We start from the raw sequence: 27,515 nt of genomic DNA, 5'->3' as shown, positions 1-27,515 counted from the left end.
TCCGATATCAGCTCATCCTGAAAATATAAGGCAAATTCATAATAGCAAATGAATTACTTGATTCACCTGAGCACACATATACATACAGGCACAGGCTCACACGAGATCGCAAACACAAAACTCCATACACTGGCATGTGATTGCCTCTCTTCATATCTTAAGTAATAACAATGTTTTGACAAAAGTTGTCATTTGTGTACGAGAGCACCTGCTGTCATTTCTGTTTGGGGTGAAGTGAAATGCGGCCTAACGTCGCGTCCAAGGTTATTGCACTTATAAAGCGACAGGCATGCACGTTTGTGTGCGTGTGGGGCTGCTTGTACTAGTCCTGACTGATGCTGATTCATAGTGCTAGCCAACTGAGATACCATGCCGCATCAATACCCCACTCAGACACAGTATACTGACCCTGAGCTGACCAGTCCTTGTCTTAGCCCTTAAATGTCGAGCGCCAGACAGGGTAACAACAAGTGCCATCTTTTAACGTCTTTTGGTATGACGCGGCCGAGGATCGAACCCTGGACCTTCAGCTCTACCACTAGACCACAGAAGTATATGTTAATCTATTTCTCACTTGAAAATAATGCCTTTTAAAGTATACTTGGTACATATGGCAGGTATCCTTTAGATTTTTAGCTGTTTGCAGAAGATCAGAAGTTTCTAAATAACTGAAGGGAAGAACTGTCATGGCTGAGGGGTTCTCAAGAATCAACAAGCAAATACTTACCGTCTTGGAATGCCGTTTATGCACAGCTGCAACATGACAATATACATCAGAATTACAATTCAATATTTAACGGATGAGGAGGTATCTAAACGTTATCCCCTCTAAACATATCTGACACATCTTGTTGATTAAACTGAATTATTCGGTTTTGATTGATAACCCTTATTCGAAAATTCTTTAGTGGATATATTAGAAGAATATTAGGATTGAACTATTTTCAGTCACAACTCAATCATATCAAATCAAACCTTCAAGCTGTTTTGAAGAGCAATATAAGTAACAAAAAACAATATAAAATTTATTACTGTATGTTCTATTAGTGGTTAATTACTTGGTCGTTGTTCTTGCTGGATGTGTAACAGTAACTAATACATTGTAACAATTCATACCACAATGTTGGATCACAAGCAATAGACGGGCATGGAGAGGGAGTCGACGTGGTGTATGTCAATGAACCAACGAATTCAAGTGATGTAGCATTGTAGATCTCGATATCCCTGAAAGAAGAAACCTCCATTTAGTCACCTTCATTGAAGAAACCGGTGAGAGCAGGGCAACACTTCGACTGTACAAATGAAACTGGTTTATAAATTAATGGAAAATATGTTACATTACTATGCTTGTCGTAAGAGGCAACTTGGTTGATGCTTGTCATCTTATCCCGATTGCGTAGTTCGATGCTTATGGTGTAAATCACTGAATTGTCTGGTCCAGACTTGATAATTTACAGACCGCCATCATATAGCTGGAATATGGCTGAGTGCGGCGTTAAACAACAAACAAACAAAACCATTCAACCAACAATCTGAATGCATGCACCCTGATAACTTAAATAAGTCCGACTAAGAGATGACTCTCTCATGCCTAATCTAAAATCTACTTACACCGAGGCATTCATGCTGACATGATGAGATTCCTTCTGAGTACCTGCAGCAGCTAAGTAGAGCATGTAGATGTCTCTCACCAACTTTAACTACAAGTATATCATGTGGTGGTCCTTCCCACGTTCACTACAAGTATATCACGGGGAGGTCCCTAACTCCCTTCATATACAAGTATATCACGTGGTGGTCCCATCCCCTTTAACTACAAGTATATCATGTGGTGGCCCATCTCCCCCTTTAACTACAAAGTATATCACGTGGTGGTCCTCACCCTCTTTAACTACAAGTATATCATGTGGTGGTCCCTCACACCCTTTAACTAAAAAGTACATCACACGGTGGTCCCTCACTCCCTTTAACTACAAGTATATCATGTGGTGGTCCTTCCCACGTTCACTACAAGTATATCACGGGGAGGTCCCTAACTCCCTTCATATACAAGTATATCACGTGGTGGTCCCATCCCCTTTAACTACAAGTATATCATGTGGTGGTCCCTCATCCCCTTTTAACTACAAGTATATCACGTGGTGGTCCGTCACACCATTAAACTACACCTATATCACGTGGTCGTCCCTCACCCCCTTTAACTACAAAGTATATCACGTGGTGGTCCTCACACCCTTTAACTACAAGTATATCATGTGGTGGTCCCTCACACCCTTTAACTAAAAAGTATATCACGTGGTGGTCCCTCCGCCCCTTTAACTACATGTACATCACACGGTGGTCCCTCACCCCTTTTAACTACAAGTATATCATGTGGTGGTCCCTCCGCCCCTTTAACTACAAGTACATCACGTGGTGGTCCCTTCCCCCTTTAACTACAAGTATTTCATGTAGTGGTCCCTCACCCCCTTTAACTACAAGTACATCACACGGTCGTCCCTCAATCCCTTTAACTACAAGTACATCACGTGGTGGTCCCTCGGCCCCTTTAACTATAAGTATATCAAGCGGTGGTCCCTCATCCACTTTAGCTACAAGTATATCACGTGGTGGTCCCTCCCCCACTATAACTACAAGTATATCACGTGGTGGTCCCTCACCCCCTTTAACTACAAGTATATCACGTGGTGGTCCCTCTCTCCCTTTAACTACAAGTACATCACACGGTGGTCCCTCACCCCCTTTAACTACAAGTATATCACGTGGTGGTCCCTCACCCCCTTTAACTACAAGTACATCACACGGTGGTCCCTCACCCCCTTTAACTACAAGTATATCACGTGGTGGTCCCTCACTCCCTTTAACTACAAGTACATCACACGGTGGTCCCTTCCCCCCTTTATCTACAAGTACATCACGTGGTGGTCCCTCACCCCCTTTAACTATAAGTATATCAAGTGGTGGTCCCTCATCCACTATAGCTACAAGTATATCACGTGGTGGTCCGTCCCCCACTTTAACTACAAGTATATCACGTGGTGGTCCCTAAATCCCCTTTAACTACAAGTACATCACGCGGTGGTCCCTCATCCCCTTTAACTACAAGTATATCAAGTGGTGTTCCTCATCCACTTTTGCTACAAGTATATCACGTCGTGGTCCGTCCCCCACTATAACTACAAGTATATCACGTGGTGGTCCCTAAATCCCCTTTAACTACAAGTACATCACGCGGTGGTCCCTCATCGCCTTTAACTATAAGTATATCAAGTGGTGGTCCCTCACCCACTTTAACTACAAGTATATCACACGGTGGTCCCTCGCCCCCTTTAACTACAAGTATATCATGTAGTGGTCCCCCACACCCTTTTAACTACAATTATATCATGTAGTGGTCCCTCACCCCCTTTAACTATACGTATATCATGTAGTGGTCCCTCACCCCCTTTAACTACAAGTATATCACGTGGTGGTCCCTCATCCCCTTTTAACTACAATTATATCATGTAGTGACAACAAGTATGTCATGTGTAAGTCCCTCACTCCCTTTAACTACAAGAACATCACGTGGTGGTCCCTCTCCCCCTTTAACTACAAGTACATCATGTGTTCGTCCCTCACCCCCTTTAACTAAAAAGTATATCATGTGGAGGTTCCTCACCCCCTTTAACTATAAGTATGTCATGTGGTGGTCCCTCCCCCCCTTTATCTATAAGTATGTCATGTGGTGGTCCCTCATCCTACTTTAACAACAAGTACTAGTATATCATGTAGTGGTACCTTCCCCCCTTTATCTACAAGTATATCGCGTGGTGGTCTGTCACCCCCTTTAACTACAAGTAGATCATGTAGTGGTACCTTCCCCCCTTTATCTACAAGTATATCGCGTGGTGGTCTGTCACCCCCTTTAACTACAAGTAGATCACGTAGTGGTACCTTCCCCCCTTTATCTACAAGTATATCGCGTGGTGGTCTGTCACCCCCTTTAACTACAAGTATATCATGTGGTGGTCCCTCAACCCCTTTAACTACAAGTATATCATGTGGTGGTCCCTTCCCCCCTTTATCTACAAGTACATCATGTGGTGGTCCCTCACCCCCTTTAACTACAAGTATATCGCGTGGTGGTCTGTCACCCCCTTTAACTACAAGTATATCACGTGGTGATCCCTCACATCCTTTAACTACAAGTATATCACGTGGTGGTCCCTCAAGTATACCATGTCGATGCAAGGCCACATTTTCAGACTGTAAACACAATTCAGTTCTATTACAATAAACCCACTATGAACTCATCTTCAGGTATTTTTTACTTATTTTAGGAAAGACACAAACTCTCACCTTAGACCTCACTCTTACCTGGCCATCAAGCAGCCTGATATGAGAAGGGGTCGGCACAAGGGGCAAAGACATAAAATTCCGCACAAGAGAGACATTTGTTCAACGCTACAGTTGAATTACCAACAAAAGCAAATCTTAAGAATAATAAAAGATGCCAATTATGTATTTGTTCTTGTTTTGAAGAAAGAAAGTTTAGTGTGTATACGTCTGTTTTACTCACGGATCGTTTTTGTTTGCGATGTAGATCAGGTCATCGTCACAGGGGCTGACTTTAACTGAACTACAGCAATCACCAGCGGTAGGCTCTTTCAGCTGTAGGTATGTTTTGCCAGCAGGATTATATATCAACACGACACCGGATGTTTCACAGAACACAATTCTTCCTGTATCAGAAAGTGAGTGAGTGAAATGGGTTTAACACCGCTTTAAACAATATTCCAGACATATCACGACGTGTCGACTTGACGTTAGGAGAAAACCCTAGTGATGCAGGTCTCAGACGTTGTAAAACCCACAAGCATGGTGCTGACAAGCATCATCAATTGAAACATAAGCGGGGTGAACCGGGATTCGAACCCACGATCATTGGTTTCTGCACAGCAAATAGCATCACCTTAGACGACTGGGCCATCCGTGCACCCAGGTGTGAGAAGAGCTTTACAACCGTTAGTATGATTACGCAGTGCTCAACGTCTACACACAGTGGGAATGTTGCAAACAGGAATGGCGCAAAACAGAGTTGCCAGACATTTAATGTTCATTGAAACACAACTTCAACTCTTTCGATACGCTATCTACAGCAGGGCAAGGCTCATCACTAGCCACCGTCCAATCTACGTTGGAGGAGTTATATGCTGGTTACACCACCCTCCTTGTCGGGCGTGTCGCTCTGTCTCCTATGACCATGTAGGGGTCACCAGGGTCAAGTTTGAGCAGCAATATGCTGGTTACACCACCCTCCTTGTCGGGCGTGTCGCTCTGTCTCCTATGACCATGTATGGGTCACCAGGGTCAAGTTTGAGCAGCAATATGCTGGTTACACCACCCTCCTTGTCGGGCGTGTCGCTCTGTCTCCTATGACCATGTATGGGTCACCAGGGTCAAGTTTGAGCAGCAATATGCTGGTTACACCACCCTCCTTGTCGGGCGTGTCGATCTGTCTCCTATGACCATGTATTATTTACATGCCCGTGTAATTTCACAGACCTATGTAAAATTGCATATCCCTATAACACGGGCACCTGAATTTACAAACATGTTGTCCACACGAAATGGTCTCCATGTGGACATACGCAAAAAAAAAAAAAATATTCAACCAGAATAATAATTTGATTAATTGTATTTACTTACCATCTTCGAGAACCACGAACTCCAGAGGAGGCAGTGAATGCTTCAAGACTTGCTCCCAGCCGCCTGTGCCATCGAGTGGTCTTCTGAGGATCTTCTGACCGTCACTCATGTACAGGTAGCTGCAGCAATATTGTATCAGCTATTGTTCAGTTGTTAACCTGACCCATTCTCTACCACTCGCATTACTTAAGGGTGTTAAATATTAAATACGCAATAAGAACACAGAGCCATAAACTATTCTCACAACATAAATGTAAACATAAAAAAACCGACAACTCCCTGTCAGCTCTTCCTTACGTCATCGATCCCATTTGCGTGGATCGATGCTCATGATGTCAATCACTGGATTGTCTGGTCCAGACTCGATTAATTACAGACCGCTGTCATATAGCTGTAATATCGCCGAGTGCGGTGTTAAACAACAAACAAACAAACCTCCGATCTGTCTTCTTTTAATGACCTGTGCAATGTGATATCATGATCCTGGCGACAATGCCTGTCGTTAGTGGCGACTAACGGGATCTGGCGGTCAGACTCTCTGACGTGGTTGATTCATATCATCATATCCCATTTACGTGGATCGATGCTCATGATATCAATCACAGGATTGTCTTGTCCAGACTCGATTATTTACAGACCGACTTCATATAGCTGGAATATTGCTGAGTGCAGCGTGTAACATCAAACATACAAAACCAAACTAAACCACACATGCACAACACGTCCTTGTAAGTCCTAGAAGTAAGTCTGTGTACATACTCGCCACAAATATAAATGTTGCCAGTCTCGCCATTATATGGGAAGGCCAATGCGATTCCGAAGGCAACTCTGTCTATGAAATAGATGCCATTCTGGCCAGAAGTCTTGGTAAGGGCTATATAAATGAAGGTTCCGATGGCAGGAAAGAAGGCAATGCCAGTTACGGTGTTTGCTGTCCCTGACAACAAATCAAAGACAATTTAAGACTTGCGCTGATAAAGAATAAAAGTGTAAATGAAGGTGTCAAACAATGGAACGTTTACTTGTATAGAAGTGGGCACGGGTGGCCCAGTCGTCGAAGGCGCCGCGATTCGCTGTGCAGAGTTGCGTCACGTCAGAAACCTATGATTGTGGGTTCGAATCCGGTACGCCCCGATAATGTTTACAGGTTTGTCAGCACCATACCCGTGCTCGTGGGTTTCACCGAAGTGGTAAACATCTGACACTTGCATTACTTCGGGCTTTCCTCCCAAATTAAGCTGACACACGGTGATATAACTGGAATATTATTAAAAGCGGCGTTAAACCCAACACACTCACTTTTAATTGTTGCTTTTTTGTATTGTAGCAGGACGTGGAGTCGTCCCACAAATGACATCCTTACCTTAACTGGAATACTGTTAAATCCTACTCACTCATTCAATCACTCACTTGTATAGATCACATGTAAAAGTATAATAGGGTAGTTGTAAGAATATGGCAGGATCAAAGCAGTATCTTTCCAATTACCTGTCAGAAACAGTAGTGTATAATGTGATACGATATTACAGTTATTTAATCTCCTAAAGGGGTAGTTGTATACGACGTGTTGTGTGCAATGAGATGCACGAACTGAAATTGTATACAAGTCGGCATTCACACTGCGGTGAGTTGCATGCAACACGGGTCTCGCGAGATATCTGACAAAAAGCTTGTGATTAACTACATTATCGCTGGAATCATGGTTGCTGAGTTAATGTTCAGACACATAGTTTCGAAAAATCAACACGAGAATTGTGGTCGCGTGGTACTGAAACAACCTCTGACTTTGCAATTTAACGGACTTGTACATTATTAAATTTTTACCCCCATGATGGAAAATTAAAGACTGGTTTGAAAAGCAAAAAGAGTTTAGTGTTTTGGCTAACGAAAAAGCCTCTAAAATATGTAGCCACATTAGATCGTACATAGATAAAGTACAGTTTATTTGACAGCTGTATGTAAACTGTGAGCGATCAAAATACTGTCGTATATCCGAACAACATCATGACAGATATATTAGAATTGTACGATTATGTAAAACGTGACACATTCGACAAGAAAACGTACTTCTTTTATGTGGTGAAAACAAATTTTTCGCTATGACTTCACAACAGGAGGGCGATGTCTACATGTACAAAGACAAAAAGGGGCATAATTCCGCATTTCTTAACCAGTCATTGTAACTCAGCATCCGTCATCTCCGTGGTGAGCATCTGCTGTAGCACAGGACAATACATTCTAGTATGTTTTTGTTTATGTGTGTCTACAAAGTTCCCACACAGCTATCGATTTTAAAATCACATCGGTTCCTTTTCTGGGACATTGAATGATTGTCATCCCTAACTCTCCACTCGCAACATTAGTGATTTTGAACAAGGGATGAATTGCATGTCCAAACAGGGGTATTTTCTCAACATACAAATCGATAAGTTATTTTGAACAAAAATACATAATGCTCACACACGTACCAGACAATATGTGTATGGTTGTTTCCACCCCGGATGGCATGGCTTTACATAAGACTGTAATCGAAGCAGCGTTTTCGTAGTAAGATAATGCATAGTCGGACGACGGGTCGGGGGGGCCAGACAATGTCCACCCGTCTACAGCTGTCGTTGTAGTGATGCCATTTTGGATGAAGCCGTTAGGATCCACGACGACAACATCAGTTCCATTACACGACGCCACAAACACTGCACCGGTACCTTTAAGTATACAGCAGCAACTTAAAGTCAACAAGACATGTTTTTTTTTGTGCTGGCATACCATTTTGAAACTTGATTTAGGTAACGACTGTAAGACCATACCCGAGTCAGCCACATTATCTCATGAGTTGACATTTATTTGCTGATATGTCTACATGTATCTTGACTATGTAACACAGATTCCGGGTATCCTGGTATCTTTTCTAGTCGTGTAAGGCAATCAGCTCACACACCACGCACAACGTCCAGAAAGGATACCCCAAAACATTACATGTTAAAGATTGCATATTTCTATATTCTTTCTGATGTCATGAATGTTACACCATGAACATGAACTTGAATTGCAATGGGCATGTGATGGAAAGTTTAACTATCCAAAGTTAAAACACGTGTCCTCCTTTTACTTAAACCTGCGCAAGTTCTCTGCACTAGAACCGTCGCTTTGTAAAACTGCCTGCTTTGTAATAACAGTAATCAGTTATTGTTGACTTAGTTTAGATGAATAATAACACATTTCTCAAGTTGCGTTTTAATGGCCTGATTGAAACCCACTGAATCTGCCATCTAATCTCAGATGTTTGTAGAGCTAGGTTCAAGTCACATTAGCAGCAGGTCAATGAATGTATTATTTTTGGACATATTATGTTATTGCAATAAAAAGAAAATACTTGTTCGTGATTGTAAAAGACCTACGATCCGGACAGTCTTGTGGAGCGTCGGCCTTGACAGTCTGTACTGCAGTGGAGAAGCTTTGGAGGGCAGTCAAGAAGGCGTTGACTCTTGTCTCGTAACACTCAGGGGGTTCACCTGCAAGACAATAGATTATTCGGAAATTATACTTGATTCTCTGAAATACTCAATCATAACATTATTTACAGACGCTTCTCTGTGTGCGATAACATGTGAAATGTATTTCGTTGACAAACCCCTGAGAATATTTCAGCTCAGAGCAGTTGGATTGCTGCCATTGTAAGCTACAAATCAAAATAGCCAAATAGATAGATAAACTCGGCCACTTAACACTATTTACCATACAATGGGTAGGTTTCTCTGCAAGATAAAGCCAAAGGATAAAAACGATATTCGTTGGGGTCATATGCGGATAGAGATGCAAATATCAAAGGTCAAGTAGGGACTACTTTCAGCGTTAAAAACAAACACGGCGTCGCCCTTGTCATTCGGCAATCGAGTCAGAATTAACCAACGTGAATCTGGATAAACTACAGGGATAATTGCTATCATTATCAAAAGAACAGTCTAATATACTTTAAATCAGTGTCTAACTGTGACGCAGCTAAGACATTTTATAAGTTTTGGCAACATTGGAGATATACATTTCGAAACAATTTTGCGAGGGCACTAGGCCTAGCCAAGCGGGATCAGTAGCCATATATGACTACACTTCTTAACGTTATGACAGGACAGACCGACTGTCAACAACGTCTGACCGTGGCCGTGACGTTAGACTAGGGTTAGAGTAGCTTCCCTTTGACAAAGGGCAGTTACTCTAGCGGACATACCGATGGATTGCCGCAAAAGGCAATTACAAACAATTGTTGTTTTGTGTATATGTTGCTTCACCACTGTATAAGAAACAGATTACAGTTGGAACTATATTGGCTACTTGATGTGTCTGATTGACACATCTCTTACTCTGTGACGTAATAAATATAAATGCGCGCATTCCAGGAAAACTCGCAATTGTTAGGTTATGTTTGTGAGAGAGGGAAAGCGATTTTCAAGCACAGAATAGAAAATCAATGACATTATATGATAAAGAGGTTATCACGTTTGTGTGTTTGGGGATGGTAAATATCCTGTATTAGGAATAAACATTGTGTTTAGCGAGCCTTGGCCTACTGGACAATATTTGTGAACTTCTCTTTCAGTGAAGATATAAGATTAAGGACATTATCTTATCGCTTTTATGTATATCAGAAATATCAGAAAGAATTTTGCATTAATTTTTTTTTTGCCATTATGTATTTAGTGGTTGACAATGTCATTGCTTATTTCGACAGTCACCTGAACAATTAATTTCTTAATTCTGGTAGAATGTCTTAATTTCTGTACAAATTATTTTTTTTATATAAAATCAAGGACCAAGGCCACTCATTAATCCATTGATTATATGCGGTATATCGAAGATGCTTCAGTAAAAGACGAATGGCATCGTTACATGATGACTGTTGGGATTCTGATCATATCATTACCATATTTTATTCTGACTTTCCATTCTGTACATTTGTTGTTAGTGACTACTCCAACCTTGATTTACCACTAGGATACTAGAATTAAGAGTTCCCTTTCTGTTGATTACACAATTCCCAAGTAAAAAAGTTCACTTATATTCCTTTACTTCACTGTGGTGCAGAATCGTCAATGATAAAACACAGGACTAATTATTGGGTGGTCATCAAGTCGAGTGAAAAGAACCCCACACAGCACTTACATTTGCCCGCCTTTCAGGCCCACGATCACACCATCATGTGGACAACACATGTATAACAGACTTTTAGTAGGTTTGACCTTTGAATCTTCTTGAGAAAATCCGTTTTTCAAAATTTCCAGAATAGACAGCACCCAATAGTAAGGGTTGTGTATATATGCTCACCGTGAGATAAGACGTCATTGCTAGACGTCTCTTGTATCCAAAGCAACAATTCATATGTTACAGGAGAGACTTTATGCAACAGAATCGAAAAGTGGTGGGCCAAGCAAACTCCAAACCACAACCCTTCGTATCCAACCATTACTCGATCCTGATTGGTCAATCAGAGGCTATTAAATCACAATAAACCCCCTCTGATTAAAACAGTTGGTTTCTATTCATAGACTAGAACAATTTTAATCATTGTTGGTAGGCGTATTTAAATAATTATACCTACAAAATGAAACGTTACAGTTACTACAAAATTCAAAGGTTGTGCGGCCATACATTTCGTGCAGAAAAACTGACAGAAATCAACAACGAGAGTGTATTTTAAGTTTTTGGGACTACATAGAGCTTGGAATTTTGCACTTTTCTATATACGACTGTGACGTCATATCTTTTGCGTCACAATGAGCGATATGGCGTCATGATTGTGACGTTCGGTGTAGAACGAAAGTTTTGCAAATCATACCAGAAGATGAAGTTACCAAGGGGGTCAACTTCATAGCCAAATTATCATGTTTACTTGGCAAATACTTGTGGCGAGGCAGATCTTCGTGGCCCACTGTCGATATATCGCAAAATTGAACCGAAGTGTGTAAATGTACCACCACCCTGATGTGACCCATACCAAACTAGTTTGAGTGTTAGAGCCACAACATAACCAGGTAGACAATGCTTAAGGGGCGATGGCAGCTTCTGTGACGACACTGGATCTTTAGCCATACTCCATCTGGAGCCACAACATATTCCAGGAGGACAATGCCTGAGGGGACGATGGCAGCTTCTGTGACGACACTGGATCTTTAGCCATACTCCAGCTGGAGCCACAACATATTCCAGGAGGACAATGCCTAAAGGGGACGATGGCAGCTTCTGTGACGACACTGGATCTTTAGCCATACTCCAGCTGGAGCCACAACATATTCCAGGAGGACAATGCCTGAGGGGACGATGGCAGCTTCTGTGACGACACCGGATCTTTAGCCATACTCCATCTGGAGCCACAACATATTCCAGGAGGACAATGCCTAAGGGGACGATGGCAGCTTCTGTGACGACACTTTATCTTTAGCCATGCTCCATCTGGAGCCACAACATATTCCAGGAGGACAATGCCTGAGGGGACGATGGCAGCTTCTGTGACGACACTGGATCTTTAGCCATACTCCATCTGGAGCCACAACATATTCCAGGAGGACAATGCCTGAGGGGACGATGGCAGCTTCTGTGACGACACTGGATCTTTAGCCATACTCCAGCTGGAGCCACAACATATTCCAGGAGGACAATGCCTAAGGGGACGATGGCAGCTTCTGTGACGACACTGATCTTTAGCCATGCTCCAGCTGGAGCCACAACATATTCCAGGAGGACAATGCCTAAGGGGACGATGGCAGCTTCTGTGACGACACTTTATCTTTAGCCATACTCCAGCTGAAGCCACAACATATTCCATGAGGACAATGCCTAAGGGGACGATGGCAGCTTCTGTGACGACACTGATCTTTAGCCATGCTCCAGCTGGAGCCACCACAATGAGAACCAGGGCATGTGGCATCCTTATGTAACAGGGCGTGGGGTCTCGCAGTTAACATAATTGACTTGTCACTTTGCTGACGGGTTCAACCAATATGCTCATGTGAACAAGGCTTCTGACATGGGCTCAGATCCATCCCGGATGGTGAATCAATGGTGATGCATCAATGGTGGTACCTCAAAGGTGGTACATTAAGGGCGGTGCCTAAAAGGTGGTACATCAAGGGCGGTACATCAATGCTGGTGCATCAAAAGATGGAGCATCAATGGTGGTGTCTCAAAGGTGTTGTATCAGGGGAGGTGCCTCAAATGTGGTGCATCAATGGTGGTGCCTCAAATGTGGAGCATCAATGGTGGTGCCTCAAAGGGTGTGCATCAAATGTGATGCATCAGTGGTGGTGCCTCAAAGGTGGTGCCTCAATGGTGGTGCATCAAGGGTAGTACATCAAGTGTGGTGCCTCAAAAGTGGTAGTATGGTCCATCAAGCGTGGTGCTGCAAAGGTGGTCTCTCAAAGGTGGTACATCAAGGGTGGTGCCTCAATGATGGTGCTTTAAAGGTGGTGTATCAAGGGAGGTGCCTCAAGGGTGGTGCCTCAGAGGTGGTGCATCCAGGGTCATGCATCAATGGTGGTGCACCAATGGTGGTACCTCAAAGGTGGTTCATTAAGGGTGGTGCCTCAAAGGTGGTAATTCAAGGTGTTGTATCAGGGGAGGTGCCTCAAATGTGGTGCATCAATGGTGGTGCCACAAAGGGTGTGCATCAAAGGTGATGCATCAATGGAGGTGCCTAAAATGTGGTGCATCAATGGTGGTGCATCAATGGTGGTGCCTCAATGGTAGTGCATAAATTGAGATGCCTCAAAGATGATGCCTCAGAGTTGGTGCCTCAAATGTGGTGCAGCAGAGGTTGCCCATCAAGGGTAGTGACTCAATGATAGTGCCTCAAGAGAGGTGCATCAATGGTGGTTCATCAAAGGTGGTACAACAATAATGGTGCAGCAAATGTGTATCAAAGGTGGTGCCTAAGTTTTGGTGCCTGAAAAGGTGGTGACTCAATGGTGGTGCATCAAAGATGGTGCCTCAATTGTGGTGCCTTAAATGTGGTGCCTCAAAGGTGGTGCATCCAGGGTGGTGTATGAATGGTGGTGCATCAGTGGTGGTGCCTCAAAGGTGGTACATCAAGGGTGGTTCCTCAAAGCTGGTTCATCAAGGGTGGTGTCTCAAAGGTGGTGTATTAAGGGAGGTGCCTCAAAGGTTGTACATCTATGGTGGTGCCTTAAAGGTGGTGCCTCAAAGGCGGTGCATCCGAGGTGGTGCCTGATAGGTGGTACATTAAGGGTGGTGCCTGAAAGGTGGTACATCAGTGGAGATGTCTCAAAGGAGGTGCATCCAGGGTCATGCCTCAAAGGCGGTACTTCAAGGGTGGTACCTCAAAGCTGGTTCATCAAGGGTGGTGTCTCAAAGGTGGTGTATTAAGGGAGGTGCCTCAAAGGTTGTACATCTATGGTGGTGCCTTAAAGGTGGTGCCTCAAAGGCGGTGCATCCGAGGTGGTGCCTGATAGGTGGTACATTAAGGGTGGTGCCTGAAAGGTGGTACATCAGTGGAGATGTCTCAAAGGAGGTGCATCCAGGGTCATGCCTCAAAGGCGGTACTTCAAGGGTGGTACCTCAGAGGTTGTACATCAACGGTGGTCTCTCAAAGGTGGTGCATCAAAGATGGTGCCTAGAAGGTTCTGCAAGGCCTCAATGGTTGTGTCATAATGGTGGTGCATAGATTGAGGTGCCTCAATAGTGGTGTATCAAGGGTGGTGCCTCAAAGGTGGTGCATCCAGGGCGGTTCCTCAAAGTTGGTGCGTTAAGGGTGGTGCCTCAAAGGTGGTACATCAATGGTGGTACCTCAAAGGTGGTGCATCAATGGTTGTACCTCAAGGGTGGTACATCAAGGGTAGTGACTCAAAGGTGGTGCATCAAAAGGTTGTGCCTCAAAAGTGGTGCTTCAACGATAGCGCTACAATGGTGGTGCCTCAAACGTGGTGCATCAAGGGAGGTGCCTCAAATGTGATGCATGAATGGTGGTGCCTCAGTGGTGATACATAAATTGAGTTGCCTCAAAGATGATGCCTCAGAGGTAGTGCGTCAAATGTGGTGCATGAATGGTGGTGCAGCAGAGGTTGTCCATCAAGGGTGGTGCATCAAAGGTGGTACATCAATGATGGTGCAGCAAAGGTGGTGTATCAAGGGTGGTGCCTTAGTGGTGGTGCCTCAAAAGGTGCTGCATTAATGGTGCTGCCTTACAGGTGGTGCATCAGTGTGGTGCCCCATTGGTGGTGCATCAAACGTGGTGCCGCAAAGGTGGTCCCTCAAAGGTGGTACATTAAGGGTGGTGCCTCAAGGGAGGTGCCGCAAAGGTGGTCCCTCAAAGGTGGTACATTAAGGGTGGTGCCTCAAGGGAGGTGTCTCAAAGGTTGTACATCAAGGGTGGTGCCTCAAGGGTGGTGCCTTAAAGGTCGACATCAACAGTGGTGCCTCAATGATGGTGCCTCAAGAGAGGGGCCTCAAGGATCATGCCTCAATGGTGATACCTAAAAGATGGTGCCTCAATGGTGATACCTCAAAGATGGTGCCTCAATGGTGGTGTATCAAGGGTGGTGCCTCAATGGTGGTGTCTCAAAGGTGGTGCATCAATGGTGGTGCATAAATTGAGGTGCCTCAAAAGTTGTGCTTCAAAGATAGTGCTACAATGGTGGTGCCTCAAACGTGGTGTATCACGGGAGGTGCTTAAAATGTGGTGCATGAATGGTGGTGACTCAGTGGTGGTACATTAAATTGAGGTGTCTCAAAGATGATGCCTCAGAGGTAGTGCCTCAAATGTGGTGCATTAATGTTGCTGCCTCACAGATGGTGCATCAATGTGGTGCCCCATTGGTGGTGCATCAAGGGTGGTACAACAAGTGTTGTGCCTCAAAAGTGGTACAATAAGAATGGACCATCAAACGTGGTGCCGCAAAGGTGGTCCCTCAAAGGTGGTGCATCCAGGGTGGTGCATCAATGGTGGTACCTCAAAGGTAGGTGATACATCAAGGGTGGTGACTAAAAGGAGGTACATCAAAGGAGGTGCATCAAAGGTGGTGCATCAAAGCTGGTGCCTCGAAGGTTCGTCAATGCCTCAATGGTTGTGCCGTAATGGTGGTGCATAAATTGAGGTGCCTCAATAGTGGTGTATCAAGGGTGGTGCCTCAAAGGTCGTACTTAAAGGGTGGTACATTAAGGGTGGTGCATCAATGGTCGTGCATCAAGGGAGGTTCCTCAATGGTGGTGCCTCAAGGGTGGTACATGAAGTGTGGTGCCTCAAAAGTGGTACAATAAGAATAGTCCATCAAACGTGGCGCCTCAAAGGTGGTCCCTCAAAGGTTGTACACCAAGGGTGGTGCCTCAAAGGTGGTACATCAAAGGTGGTGCCTCAAAGGTGGTGCCTCAAAGGTGGTGCCTCAAGAGTGGTGCATCAAGGGTTGGGCCTCAAAGGTGGTACATCAAGGGTGGTACATAAATGGTTGTGCATCAAAAGGTGGTGCTTGAAAGATGGTGCCTCAGAGGTGGTGCAACAATGATGGTGCCTCAAAGGAGGTACATTAAGGGTGGTGCATAAAAGGTGGTACTTCAAGGGAGGTGCCTCAAAGGTGTTGCATTAAAGGTGGTGCATCAAAGGTGGTGCATCAGTGGTGGTGCCTCTATGGTGGTGCATAAATTGAGGTGCATCAATGGTGGTGCCTTAAAGGTGTTGCATCCGGGGTGGTGACTGATAAGTGGTACATTAAGGGTGGTGCCTGAAAGGTGGTGCTTGAAAGATGGTGCCTCAAAGGTTGTGCATCAAAAATGGTGCCTCAAAGGAGGTTCATCAATGGTGGTGCCTAAAAGGTGGTACATCAAGGGATGTGCCTCAAAGGCGTTGCATCAAAGGCGGTACATCAAGGGTGGTTCCTCAAAGATGGTTCATCAAAGGTAGTGCCTCAAGAGTGGTGGATCAAGGGTGGTGCCTCAAAGGTGGTACATCACTGGTGCTGCATCAATGGTGGTACCTCAAAGGTGGTACATCAAGGGAGGTGCCTCAGTGGTGGTGCCTCAAAGGTGGTGTATAAATTGAAGTGCATCAATGGTGGTGCCTCAAAGGTTGTGCGTCAATGGTGGTGCATCAAAGGTGGTGCATCAGTGGTGGTGGCTCAATGGTGGCGCCTCAAAGGTTGTGCGTCAAAGGTTTTGCGTCAATGGTGGTGCATCAAAGGTGGTGCATCAGTGGTGGTGCATAAATTGAGGTGCACAAATGGTGGTGCCTCAAAACGTGTGCATCAATGGTGGTGCCTTAAAGGTGGTGCCTCAAAGGTGGTGCATTAACGGTGTTGCCTGATAAGTGCCTCAAGGGAGGTGCCTCAAAAGTGGTACAATAAGAATGGTCCATCAAACGTGGTGCCGGAAAGGTGGTCCCTCAAGGGAGGTGCCTCAAAGGTGGTACATCAAGGGTGGTGCCTCAAAGGTGGTGCATCCAGGGTGGTGCATCCAGGGTGGTGCATCACTGGTGCTACATCAATGGTGGTGCCTCAAAGGTGGTATATCAAGGGAGGTGTCTCTGTGGTGGTGCCTCACTGGTGGTGCATAAATTGAGGTTCATCAATGGTGGTGCCTCAAAACGTGTGCAGCAAAGGTGGTGTATCAAGGGTGGTGCCTTAGTGGTGGTGCCTCAAAAGGTGCTGCATTAATGGTGCTGCCTTACAGGTGGTGCATCAGTGTGGTGCCCCATTGGTGGTGCATCAAACGTGGTGCCGCAAAGGTGGTCCCTCAAAGGTGGTACATTAAGGGTGGTGCCTCAAGGGAGGTGCCGCAAAGGTGGTCCCTCAAAGGTGGTACATTAAGGGTGGTGCCTCAAGGGAGGTGTCTCAAAGGTTGTACATCAAGGGTGGTGCCTCAAGGGTGGTGCCTTAAAGGTCGACATCAACAGTGGTGCCTCAATGATGGTGCCTCAAGAGAGGGGCCTCAAGGATCATGCCTCAATGGTGATACCTAAAAGATGGTGCCTCAATGGTGATACCTCAAAGATGGTGCCTCAATGGTGGTGTATCAAGGGTGGTGCCTCAATGGTGGTGTCTCAAAGGTGGTGCATCAATGGTGGTGCATAAATTGAGGTGCCTCAACGGTGGTGCTTCAAAGATAGTGCTACAATGGTGGTGCCTCAAACGTGGTGTATCACGGGAGGTGCTTAAAATGTGGTGCATGAATGGTGGTGACTCAGTGGTGGTACATTACATTGAGGTGTCTCAAAGATGATGCCTCAGAGGTAGTGCCTCAAATGTGGTGCATTAATGTTGCTGCCTCACAGATGGTGCATCAATGTGGTGCCCCATTGGTGGTGCATCAAGGGTGGTACAACAAGTGTTGTGCCTCAAAAGTGGTACAATAAGAATGGACCATCAAACGTGGTGCCGCAAAGGTGGTCCCTCAAAGGTGGTGCATCCAGAGTGGTGCATCAATGGTGGTACCTCAAAGGTAGGTGGTACATCAAGGGTGGTGACTAAAAGGAGGTACATCAAAGGAGGTGCATCAAAGGTGGTGCATCAAAGCTGGTGCCTCGAAGGTTCGTCAATGCCTCAATGGTTGTGCCGTAATGGTGGTGCATAAATTGAGGTGCCTCAATAGTGGTGTATCAAGGGTGGTGCCTCAAAGGTCGTACATAAAGGGTGGTACATTAAGGGTGGTGCATCAATGGTCGTGCATCAAGGGAGGTGCCTCAATGGTGGTGCCTCAAGGGTGGTACATGAAGTGTGGTGCCTCAAAAGTGGCACAATAAGAATGGTCCATCAAACGTGGCGCCTCAAAGGTGGTCCCTCAAAGGTTGTACACCAAGGGTGGTGCCTCAAAGGTGGTACATCAAGGGTGGTGCCTCAAAGGTGGTGCCTCAAAGGTGGTGCCTCAAGAGTGGTGCATCAAGGGTTGGGCCTCAAAGGTGGTACATCAAGGGTGGTACATAAATGGTTGTGCATCAAAAGGTGGTGCTTGAAAGATGGTGCCTCAGAGGTGGTGCAACAATGATGGTGCCTCAAAGGAGGTACATTAAGGGTGGTGCATAAAAGGTGGTACTTCAAGGGAGGTGCCTCAAAGGTGTTGCATTAAAGGTGGTGCATCAAAGGTGGTGCATCAGTGGTGGTGCCTCTATGGTGGTGCATAAATTGAGGTGCATCAATGGTGGTGCCTTAAAGGTGTTGCATCCGGGGTGGTGACTGATAAGTGGTACATTAAGGGTGGTGCCTGAAAGGTGGTGCTTGAAAGATGGTGCCTCAAAGGTTGTGCATCAAAAATGGTGCCTCAAAGGAGGTTCATCAATGGTGGTGCCTAAAAGGTGGTACATCAAGGGATGTGCCTCAAAGGCGTTGCATCAAAGGCGGTACATCAAGGGTGGTTCCTCAAAGATGGTTCATCAAAGGTAGTGCCTCAAGAGTGGTGGATCAAGGGTGGTGCCTCAAAGGTGGTACATCACTGGTGCTGCATCAATGGTGGTACCTCAAAGGTGGTACATCAAGGGAGGTGCCTCAGTGGTGGTGCCTCAAAGGTGGTGTATAAATTGAAGTGCATCAATGGTGGTGCCTCAAAGGTTGTGCGTCGATGGTGGTGCATCAAAGGTGGTGCATCAGTGGTGGTGGCTCAATGGTGGCGCCTCAAAGGTTGTGCGTCAAAGGTTTTGCGTCAATGGTGGTGCATCAAAGGTGGTGCATCAGTGGTGGTGCATAAATTGAGGTGCACCAATGGTGGTGCCTCAAAACGTGTACATCACTGGTGGTGCCTTAAAGGTGGTGCCTCAAAGGTGGTGCATTAACGGTGTTGCCTGATAAGTGCCTCAAGGGAGGTGCCTCAAAAGTGGTACAATAAGAATGGTCCATCAAACGTGGTGCCTTAAAGGTGGTGCCTCAAGGGAGGTGCCTCAAGGGTGGTACATGAAGTGTGGTGCCTCAAACGTGGTACAATAAGAATGGTCCATCAAACGTGGTGCCGGAAAGGTGGTCCCTCAAGGGAGGTGCCTCAAAGGTGGTACATCAAGGGTGGTGCCTCAAAGGTGGTGCATCCAGGGTGGTGCATCCAGGGTGGTGCATCACTGGTGCTACATCAATGGTGGTGCCTCAAAGGTGGTACATCAAGGGAGGTGTCTCTGTGGTGGTGCCTCACTGGTGGTGCATAAATTGAGGTTCATCAATGGGGGTGCCTCAAAACGTGTGCATCAATGGTGGTGCCTTAAAGGTGGTGCCTCAAAGGTGGTGCATCCGGGATGGTGCCTGATAGGTGGTACATCAATGATGGTGCCTCAAATGAGGTGCATCCAGGGTCGTGCCTCAAAAGCGGTACTTCAAGGGTGGTACCTCAGAGTTGGTGCATCCAGGGTGCTACCTGAAAAGTGGTCCAACAAGGCTGGTGTCTCAAAGGGGGTTCAACAAGGGTGGTGCCTCAAGGGTGCTGCCTGAATGGTGGTGCCTCAAAGGTGGTGCCTCAAAGGTGATGCATTAGTGGTGGTGCCTCAAAGGTGGTGCATTAAAAGCGGTGCATCAAGGGAGGTGCCTCAAAGGTGGTGCCCCAAAGCTGGTACATCAACGTTGGTTCCTCAGGGGTGGTACCTCAAAGGGGGTACATCAAGGGTGGTTCCTCAAAAGTGGCTCATCAAGGGTGGTGCCTCAAAGCTGGTAAATCAAGGGAGGTGCCCGAAAGGTGGTATATCAAAGGTGGTACATCAATGGTGGTGCATCAATGATGGTGTCTCAAAGGTGGTGCCTCAATGGTGGTGCATCAAGGGAGGTGCCTCAATGGTTGTGCTGTAAAGGTGGTGCATCAAGGGAGGTGCATCAAGGGTGGTGCCTCAAAGTTGGTACATCAAGGGTTGTTCCTCAAAGGTGGTTCATCAAAGGTGGTGCCTCAAGGGTAGTGCCTTAAGAGTGGTGCATAAAGGGTGGTGTCTCAAAGGTGGTACATCAAGGGTGGTGCCGCAGAGGTGGTCCCTCAAAGGTGGTACATCAATGGGTGGTGCCTCAAAGGTGGTACATCAAGAGAGGTGCCTCAAAGGCGTTGCATCCAGGGTGGTGCATCAATGATGGTGCATCAATGGTGGTACCTCAAAACTGGTTCACCAAAGGCGGTGCCTCAAAGGTGGTGCATCAAACGGTGGTGCCTGAATGGTGGTGCCTGAAATATGGTGCCTCAAAGATGGTGCATCAATGATGGTGCCTCATAGGAGGTACATCAAGGGTGGTGCCTAAAATGTGGTACATCAAGGGTGGTACATCTATGGTGGTGCATCAAAAGGTGGTGCCTCAATGGTGGTGCCTGAAAGATGGTACATCAACGTTGGTGCCTCAATGGTGGTGCATCAAGGGTGGTGCATCAAGGATGGTGGCTGAATGGTGGTGCCTCAAAGATGTTGCCTCAAAGGTTCTGCATCAAAGGTGGTGCATAAGGTTGTGCCTCAAAGGTGGTGCCTCAAAGGTAGTGCCTCAAATGTGGTGCATCAATGGTGGTGCCTCAAAGGTGGTGCCTCAAAGGTGGTGCCTCAAAGATGGTACAACAATGATTGTGCATTTAAAGTGGTTCCTCAATGGTGGTGCATCAATGGTGGTGCATCAAAGGAGGTGCATCGATGATTGTGCCTCAAAGATGGTACAACAGTGATTGTGCCTTTAAAGTGGTTCCTCAAGGATGGTGCATCAATGGTGGTGCTTCAAAGGAGGTGCATCCAGGGTGCTGCCTCAAGGGTGGTGCATCAAGGGAGGTGCCTCAAGGGTCGCGCTTAAATGGGTGTGCCTCAAAGGTGGTGCCTCAAAGGTGGTGCATCAATGGTGATGCCTCAAAGGAGGTGGATCCAGGGTCGTGTCTCAAAGGTTTTACATCAAAAGTGGTGCATGAAGGGTGGTGCATCAACGGTGCTGCCTCAAAGACGGTGACTCAAAGGTGGTGCCTTATATGTCAAGTTCATCAAGAGTGGTTCTGCATCAATGGTGGTCCGAAAGGTCGTGCCTCAAAGGTGGTGCATGAAGGGTTGTGCCTTAAAGGTGGTACATGAAGGGTGGTGCCTCAAAGGTTCGTACATCGAGGGTGGTGCCTCAAAGGTGGTACATCGAGGGTGGTGCCTCAAAGGTTGTGCCTCAAAGGTGGTACATCAAAGGTGGTGCATCAAGGGAGGTGCCTGAAAGGTTGTACATCAAGGGTGATGCCTCAAAGGAGGTGCATCCAGGGTGGTGCCTCAAAGGTGGTACATCAGAGGCTGTACATCAACGGTGGTGCCTCAAAGGTGGTGCATCAAGGGAGGTGCCTCAATGGCCGTGTATCAAGGGTGGTGCCAAAAAGTTGTGCATCAAGGGTGGTGCCTAAGTGGTGGTGCATCAATGGTGGTGCCTAAAAGATGGTGCATCTATGTGGTGCCTCAAAGGTGGTGCCTCAAAGGTGGTACATCAAGGGAGGTGCGTCAAAGGTGGGATATCCAGGGTGGTGCCTCAAAGGAGGTTCATCCACCTTTGGTACATCATGGGTGATGCCTCAAAGGTGGTGCCTCAAGGGTTAGAAAGGTGCATCAATGATTGTGCCTCAAAGGTAGTACATCAAGGGTGGTGCCTCAAAGATGGTACAACAATGATTGTGCCTTTAAAGTGGTTCCTCAAGGATGGTGCATCAATGGTGGTGCTTCAAAGGAGGTACATCCAGGGTGCTGCCTCAAGGGTGGTGCATCAAGGGAGGTGCCTCAAGGGTCGTGCCTAAATGGTTGTGCCTCAAAGGTGGTGTCTCAAAGGTGGTACATCAATTATGCTGCCTCAAAGGTGGTGCATCAATGGTGATGCCTCAAAGGAGGTGGATCCAGGGTCGTGTCTCAAAGGTTTTACATCAAGTGGTGCATGAAGGGTGGTGCCTCGAAGTTGGTGCATCAACGGTGCTGCCTCAAAGATGGTGACTCAAAGGTGGTGCCTTATATGTCAAGTTCATCAAGAGTGGTTCTGCATCAATGGTGGTCCGAAAGGTCGTGCCTCAAAGGTGGTGCATGAAGGGTTGTGCCTTAAAGGTGGTACATGAAAGGTGGTGCCTCAAAGGTTCGTACATCGAGGGTGGTGCCTCAAAGGTTGTGCCTCAAAGGTGGTACATCAAAGGTGGTGCCTCAAAGGTGGTACATCAAAGGTGGTGCCTTAAAGGTTGTACATCAAGGGTGATGCCTCAAAGGAGGTGCATCCAGGGTGGTGCCATAAAGGTGGTACATCCAGGGTGGTGCCTCAAAGGTTGTGCCTCAAAGGTGGTACATCAAAGGTGGTGCATCAAGGGAGGTGCCTGAAAGATTGTACATCAAGGGTGATGCCTCAAAGGAGGTGCATCCAGGGTGGTGCCTCAAAGGTGGTACATCAGAGGCTGTACATCAACGGTGGTGCTTCAAAGGTGGTGCATCAAGGGAGGTGCCTCAATGGCCGTGTATCAAGGGTGGTGCCAAAAAGGTGGTGCATCAAGGGTGGTGCCTAAGTGGCGGTGTCTCAAAAGGTAGTGCATCAATGGTGGTGCCTCAAAGGTGGTGCATCAAGGGTGGTGCCTAAAAGGTGGTGCATCTATGTGGTGCCTCAAAGGTGGTGCATCAATGGTGGTGCTTCAAAGGTTGTGCCTCAAAGGTGGTACATCAAGGGAGGTGCGTCAAAGGTGGGATATCCAGGGTGGTGCCTCAAAGGAGGTTCATCCACCTTTGGTACATCATGGGTGATGCCTCAAAGGTGGTGCCTCAAGGGTTAGAAAGGTGCATCAATGATTGTGCCTCAAAGGTAGTACATCAAGGGTGGTGCCTCAAAGATGGTACAACAATGATTGTGCCTTTAAAGTGGTTCCTCAAGGATGGTGCATCAATGGTGGTGCTTCAAAGGAGGTACATCCAGGGTGCTGCCTCAAGGGTGGTGCATCAAGGGAGGTGCCTCAAGGGTCGTGCCTAAATGGTTGTGCCTCAAAGGTGGTGCCTCAAAGGTGGTACATCAATTATGCTGCCTCAAAGGTGGTGCATCAATGGTGATGCCTCAAAGGAGGTGGATCCAGGGTCGTGTCTCAAAGGTTTTACATCAAGTGGTGCATGAAGGGTGGTGCCTCAAAGTTGGTGCATCAACGGTGCTGCCTCAAAGATGGTGACTCAAAGGTGGTGCCTTATATGTCAAGTTCATCAAGAGTGGTTCTGCATCAATGGTGGTCCGAAAGGTCGTGCCTCAAAGGTGGTGCATGAAGGGTTGTGCCTTAAAGGTGGTACATGAAAGATGGTGCCTCAAAGGTTCGTACATCGAGGGTGGTGCCTCAAAGGTTGTGCCTCAAAGGTGGTACATCAAAGGTGGTGCCTCAAAGGTGGTACATCAAAGGTGGTGCCTTAAAGGTTGTACATCAAGGGTGATGCCTCAAAGGAGGTGCATCCAGGGTGGTGCCATAAAGGTGGTACATCCAGGGTGGTGCCTCAAAGGTTGTGCCTCAAAGGTGGTACATCAAAGGTGGTGCATCAAGGGAGGTGCCTGAAAGATTGTACATCAAGGGTGATGCCTCAAAGGAGGTGCATCCAGGGTGGTGCCTCAAAGGTGGTACATCAGAGGCTGTACATCAACGGTGGTGCTTCAAAGGTGGTGCATCAAGGGAGGTGCCTCAATGGCCGTGTATCAAGGGTGGTGCCAAAAAGGTGGTGCATCAAGGGTGGTGCCTAAGTGGCGGTGTCTCAAAAGGTAGTGCATCAATGGTGGTGCCTCAAAGGTGGTGCATCAAGGGTGGTGCCTAAAAGGTGGTGCATCTATGTGGTGCCTCAAAGGTGGTGCATCAATGGTGGTGCTTCAAAGGTTGTGCCTCAAAGGTGGTACATCAAGGGAGGTGCGTCAAAGGTGGGACATCCAGGGTGGTGCCTCAAAGGAGGTTCATCCACCTTTGGTACATCATGGGTGATGCCTCAAGGGTTAGAAAGGTGCCTCAATGGTGGTGCCTCAAAGGTGGTGCATAAATTTCAGGTGCCCAATGGTGGTACATCATTGATGGTGCCTCAAAGGTGGTTCATCAAGTGCGAGGTTTTGAAATGTATAAGTAACAGGTATCTACTCTACAGTGGGACTACATCAAATTGCAGTATGTTTATTTCCATTTTACCATAACAGCAACAGAGCTATGAAAACAGTGCTCTCTTGCAACGTCTAAAAACACAGGGTACAAGGTCTGCATTCTTAAAACATTCCGAAAAGTGGTCTCAGGTAGTTATGTATATGTAACAAACATTACTAAAGTTCAAAATAAAAAACACTATAGTCTTGATTAGTTCAAGTGTTCAAAACTTTGTCCAAAGACAGATGTTTTAATTTCTTCCAACCTGTTCTGCACTGTTTGGAATGACCAGGCTATTTCTTGGAAATATGCGAGAGAGCTAAATTCTTGGAAATCAAACATGCCATATCCATTGTAGGGTGTCAGGTTGTAGAAATAGTTTTCTAAAATGCTAAACGAATACATTTCTACACCAATCTGTATGAATTTATATTGTACTATGTATTTAACGTGTGTAGATCTTAATAGTTAGTTGGCAATTACCCCCAGTAAAAAAAATAAAAATAAAAATCAATGCCTCTCCACTCCATACTTGGATGTGGCAGAACTCGCTCATCACAGCTGTCAATGGCTGACAATCTTTTGTTTATATTCTCTGTAACTAGTTAAGCGAAGCAAGATGACAACCCGTTTCTATGATGTGGTTCAACATTAACCTGAAGATTTACAGGGAATGATCATGCCTGCTTGTACAATATGATTACCTACGGAACTGAGTATGACTGAACAGCCGTTTTTTAGGCTGCAGAGGAGCAGGACATTTTGATACGAGTAATCTGCATGGTTTGACCTGTCAATATCAGGATTTCATGGATTCAAAGATTGAAAGCAGTGAGACAGTTGTGGCCCAAAAGTTGCGTTACGTGTATGAATTTTTTAATTGTGTATGTTCTGTGATGAATTTCATTATGTGGTGTTTGACTGAGATAGCAAAGAAGATCGAACACAAAAAGCTTTGTAAACAACATGTCGTCACAAATAAATACAATGGTATATTTTACTTTCATTGTGGGTTGTTTCCATGACAATTGAAACTACCTATTCTGAGTCTGTTCCCTTCGAGCATGTCATAAACATTTCAATTGCATGCAAAAGATATGCCTTGGTAGAGTCAGTATCATGCAGGATTACTGGCTACAACAACATCTTATGGCCCGAAACATCTGAATACTGTATTTGATATGTAGGCTATTGATGTATTCATGCACACGTTTTTTGTGTGAAATGTACTGGTGTATTTAGCAAAAAGGAAACCTCTTTTTAACAAATCAGAATCGAGCATTCTTCAATTTCATGGTAGAATTTTATTTTGAATAACGTCCCTTGACTTTGTACATGATGTGTTCACAGAAATGTGGGATTAACCATTTGAACAGAAAATGGTAAAGTGTTTCTTCATACTATATAAGTTCTAACAGATATAGAATGGTAACATTATACATCATTGTAAATCATATTTCTTGTGTTTTAGGGGCGATTTTACATGGAAGAAAGTATCACAAACAGGGATTCGCGCTGTTGTCAGAAGTATTGTATCTCCAAACTCTAATCTATATCGAGTCAATGATCACTTCTGTTATCATGTGTCATCGAATTTCTTCATTGGTATAGATACAAAATACCCCCTACCCCACCCTGAGCAATAGTGAATGTATATTTACTTTCTAGTTGTGTAATTAGTTTTTAAGGATAATTATTTATTAACTTTAGATCAAATCTTCCATGTTGAAATTTGCCACTGAAATGGGATAGATTTCACTGTATCTGCCGTTTCATTGTAATACCTCCCACTGAACCCCCAACTGCACCCCACCCCTCCCACCACACTTACCCACCTCCCCACACACACCCTCCCCCGCCCCCCCCCAACACACACACAGCCCCCTCCAACACAACTCACCCCATCCACACACACACACCCACACACACCCGCACAGCCCCCTCCACCGCAACTCACCCCATCCACACACACACACCCATGCCCCTCCCACAACTCCCCACCACACCACCACACACCACCCATCCCACTGACAGAAAGCATTTAATTATCTTTATATAACTAACGAAAATCTCATAATGCTACTTACTCAGGCATGGACACTGTTTGTCGATGATGTCAAGGGCACTATTAATGCCGTTGGTAATGCTGGTGAGTATGTCACAGAGGGCTTGAAGCTTCTGGTTCACACGACCTGGTACTGGGCAATTTGATGAATTTCCAGTGAGTGTTCCGGCTGATGCTTGTTGGGCAAGGAAGGCCAGGAGGAGGCACGGGAAGTAGTTGGAGGAGAACATCATTGTGATTCTTCAAACAGCTACTGACAAATGACAAACATAGACCTCATTTATACTGTTTGTAACTGCCCACGTGAATCGCTGAATTACATCCAAGTCACATGGTTAGGTCCATCTGGTGTCAATTGATTCGGTGAAAGAGAAGTTACACATATGTTCCTAGTGGTGAGTTTTAAGTATGGGGTGGAACCATTTGATTTCTGATTTCTGAATTCATAAAAAAAATTCAGCTCATAATTTTTTAAAGAGAGCTCAATAAAAATTCAGCTTCCATCTGCTTGAGTCACAAATAACTCAGCCTCAATAAAAAGTCTCAACCACAATACAGCTATCCTCATCAATACAGCATATTTCGTGAGCAAAGCTGTGATCTTTGACAGAGCAAAGCTATAATCTTTGACAGAGAGACAAGACCATGAGAGACAGTATGCCTGTACTCCTTACTTGGAAACTGACGAGCAACAAGACATTACAATCCACATAGTTTTGTTCCTAAAACAGAATAGAAAGATACTTGAATTCCAAGTTAC

At 45.7% G+C, this 27,515-nt stretch overlaps 1 protein-coding gene across 1 annotated transcript; it reads right to left on the bottom strand.

The window, feature by feature from the left end:
- Positions 1 to 26,988, bottom strand: LOC139472913 (uncharacterized). Its single transcript, XM_071255380.1, has 9 exons — positions 26,778 to 26,988; positions 9,090 to 9,203; positions 8,160 to 8,396; positions 6,451 to 6,628; positions 5,692 to 5,810; positions 4,562 to 4,724; positions 1,117 to 1,224; positions 728 to 753; positions 1 to 17 (listed from the first exon to the last, which is right to left on the bottom strand). The coding sequence occupies exons 1-8, from the start codon at positions 26,986 to 26,988 to the stop codon at positions 744 to 746; spliced, it is 1,140 nt and encodes a 379-aa protein (XP_071111481.1). The 3' UTR covers positions 1 to 17; positions 728 to 743.
- Between the last annotated feature and the right edge of the window lie 527 nt (positions 26,989 to 27,515).

This window comes from Haliotis cracherodii, unplaced genomic scaffold (assembly GCF_022045235.1).
Source record: "Haliotis cracherodii isolate W230 unplaced genomic scaffold, xgHalCrac1.p SCAF_25, whole genome shotgun sequence".
Classification (NCBI taxonomy): domain Eukaryota; kingdom Metazoa; phylum Mollusca; class Gastropoda; order Lepetellida; family Haliotidae; genus Haliotis; species Haliotis cracherodii.
This window is presented reverse-complemented; position numbering and strand designations above follow the sequence as displayed.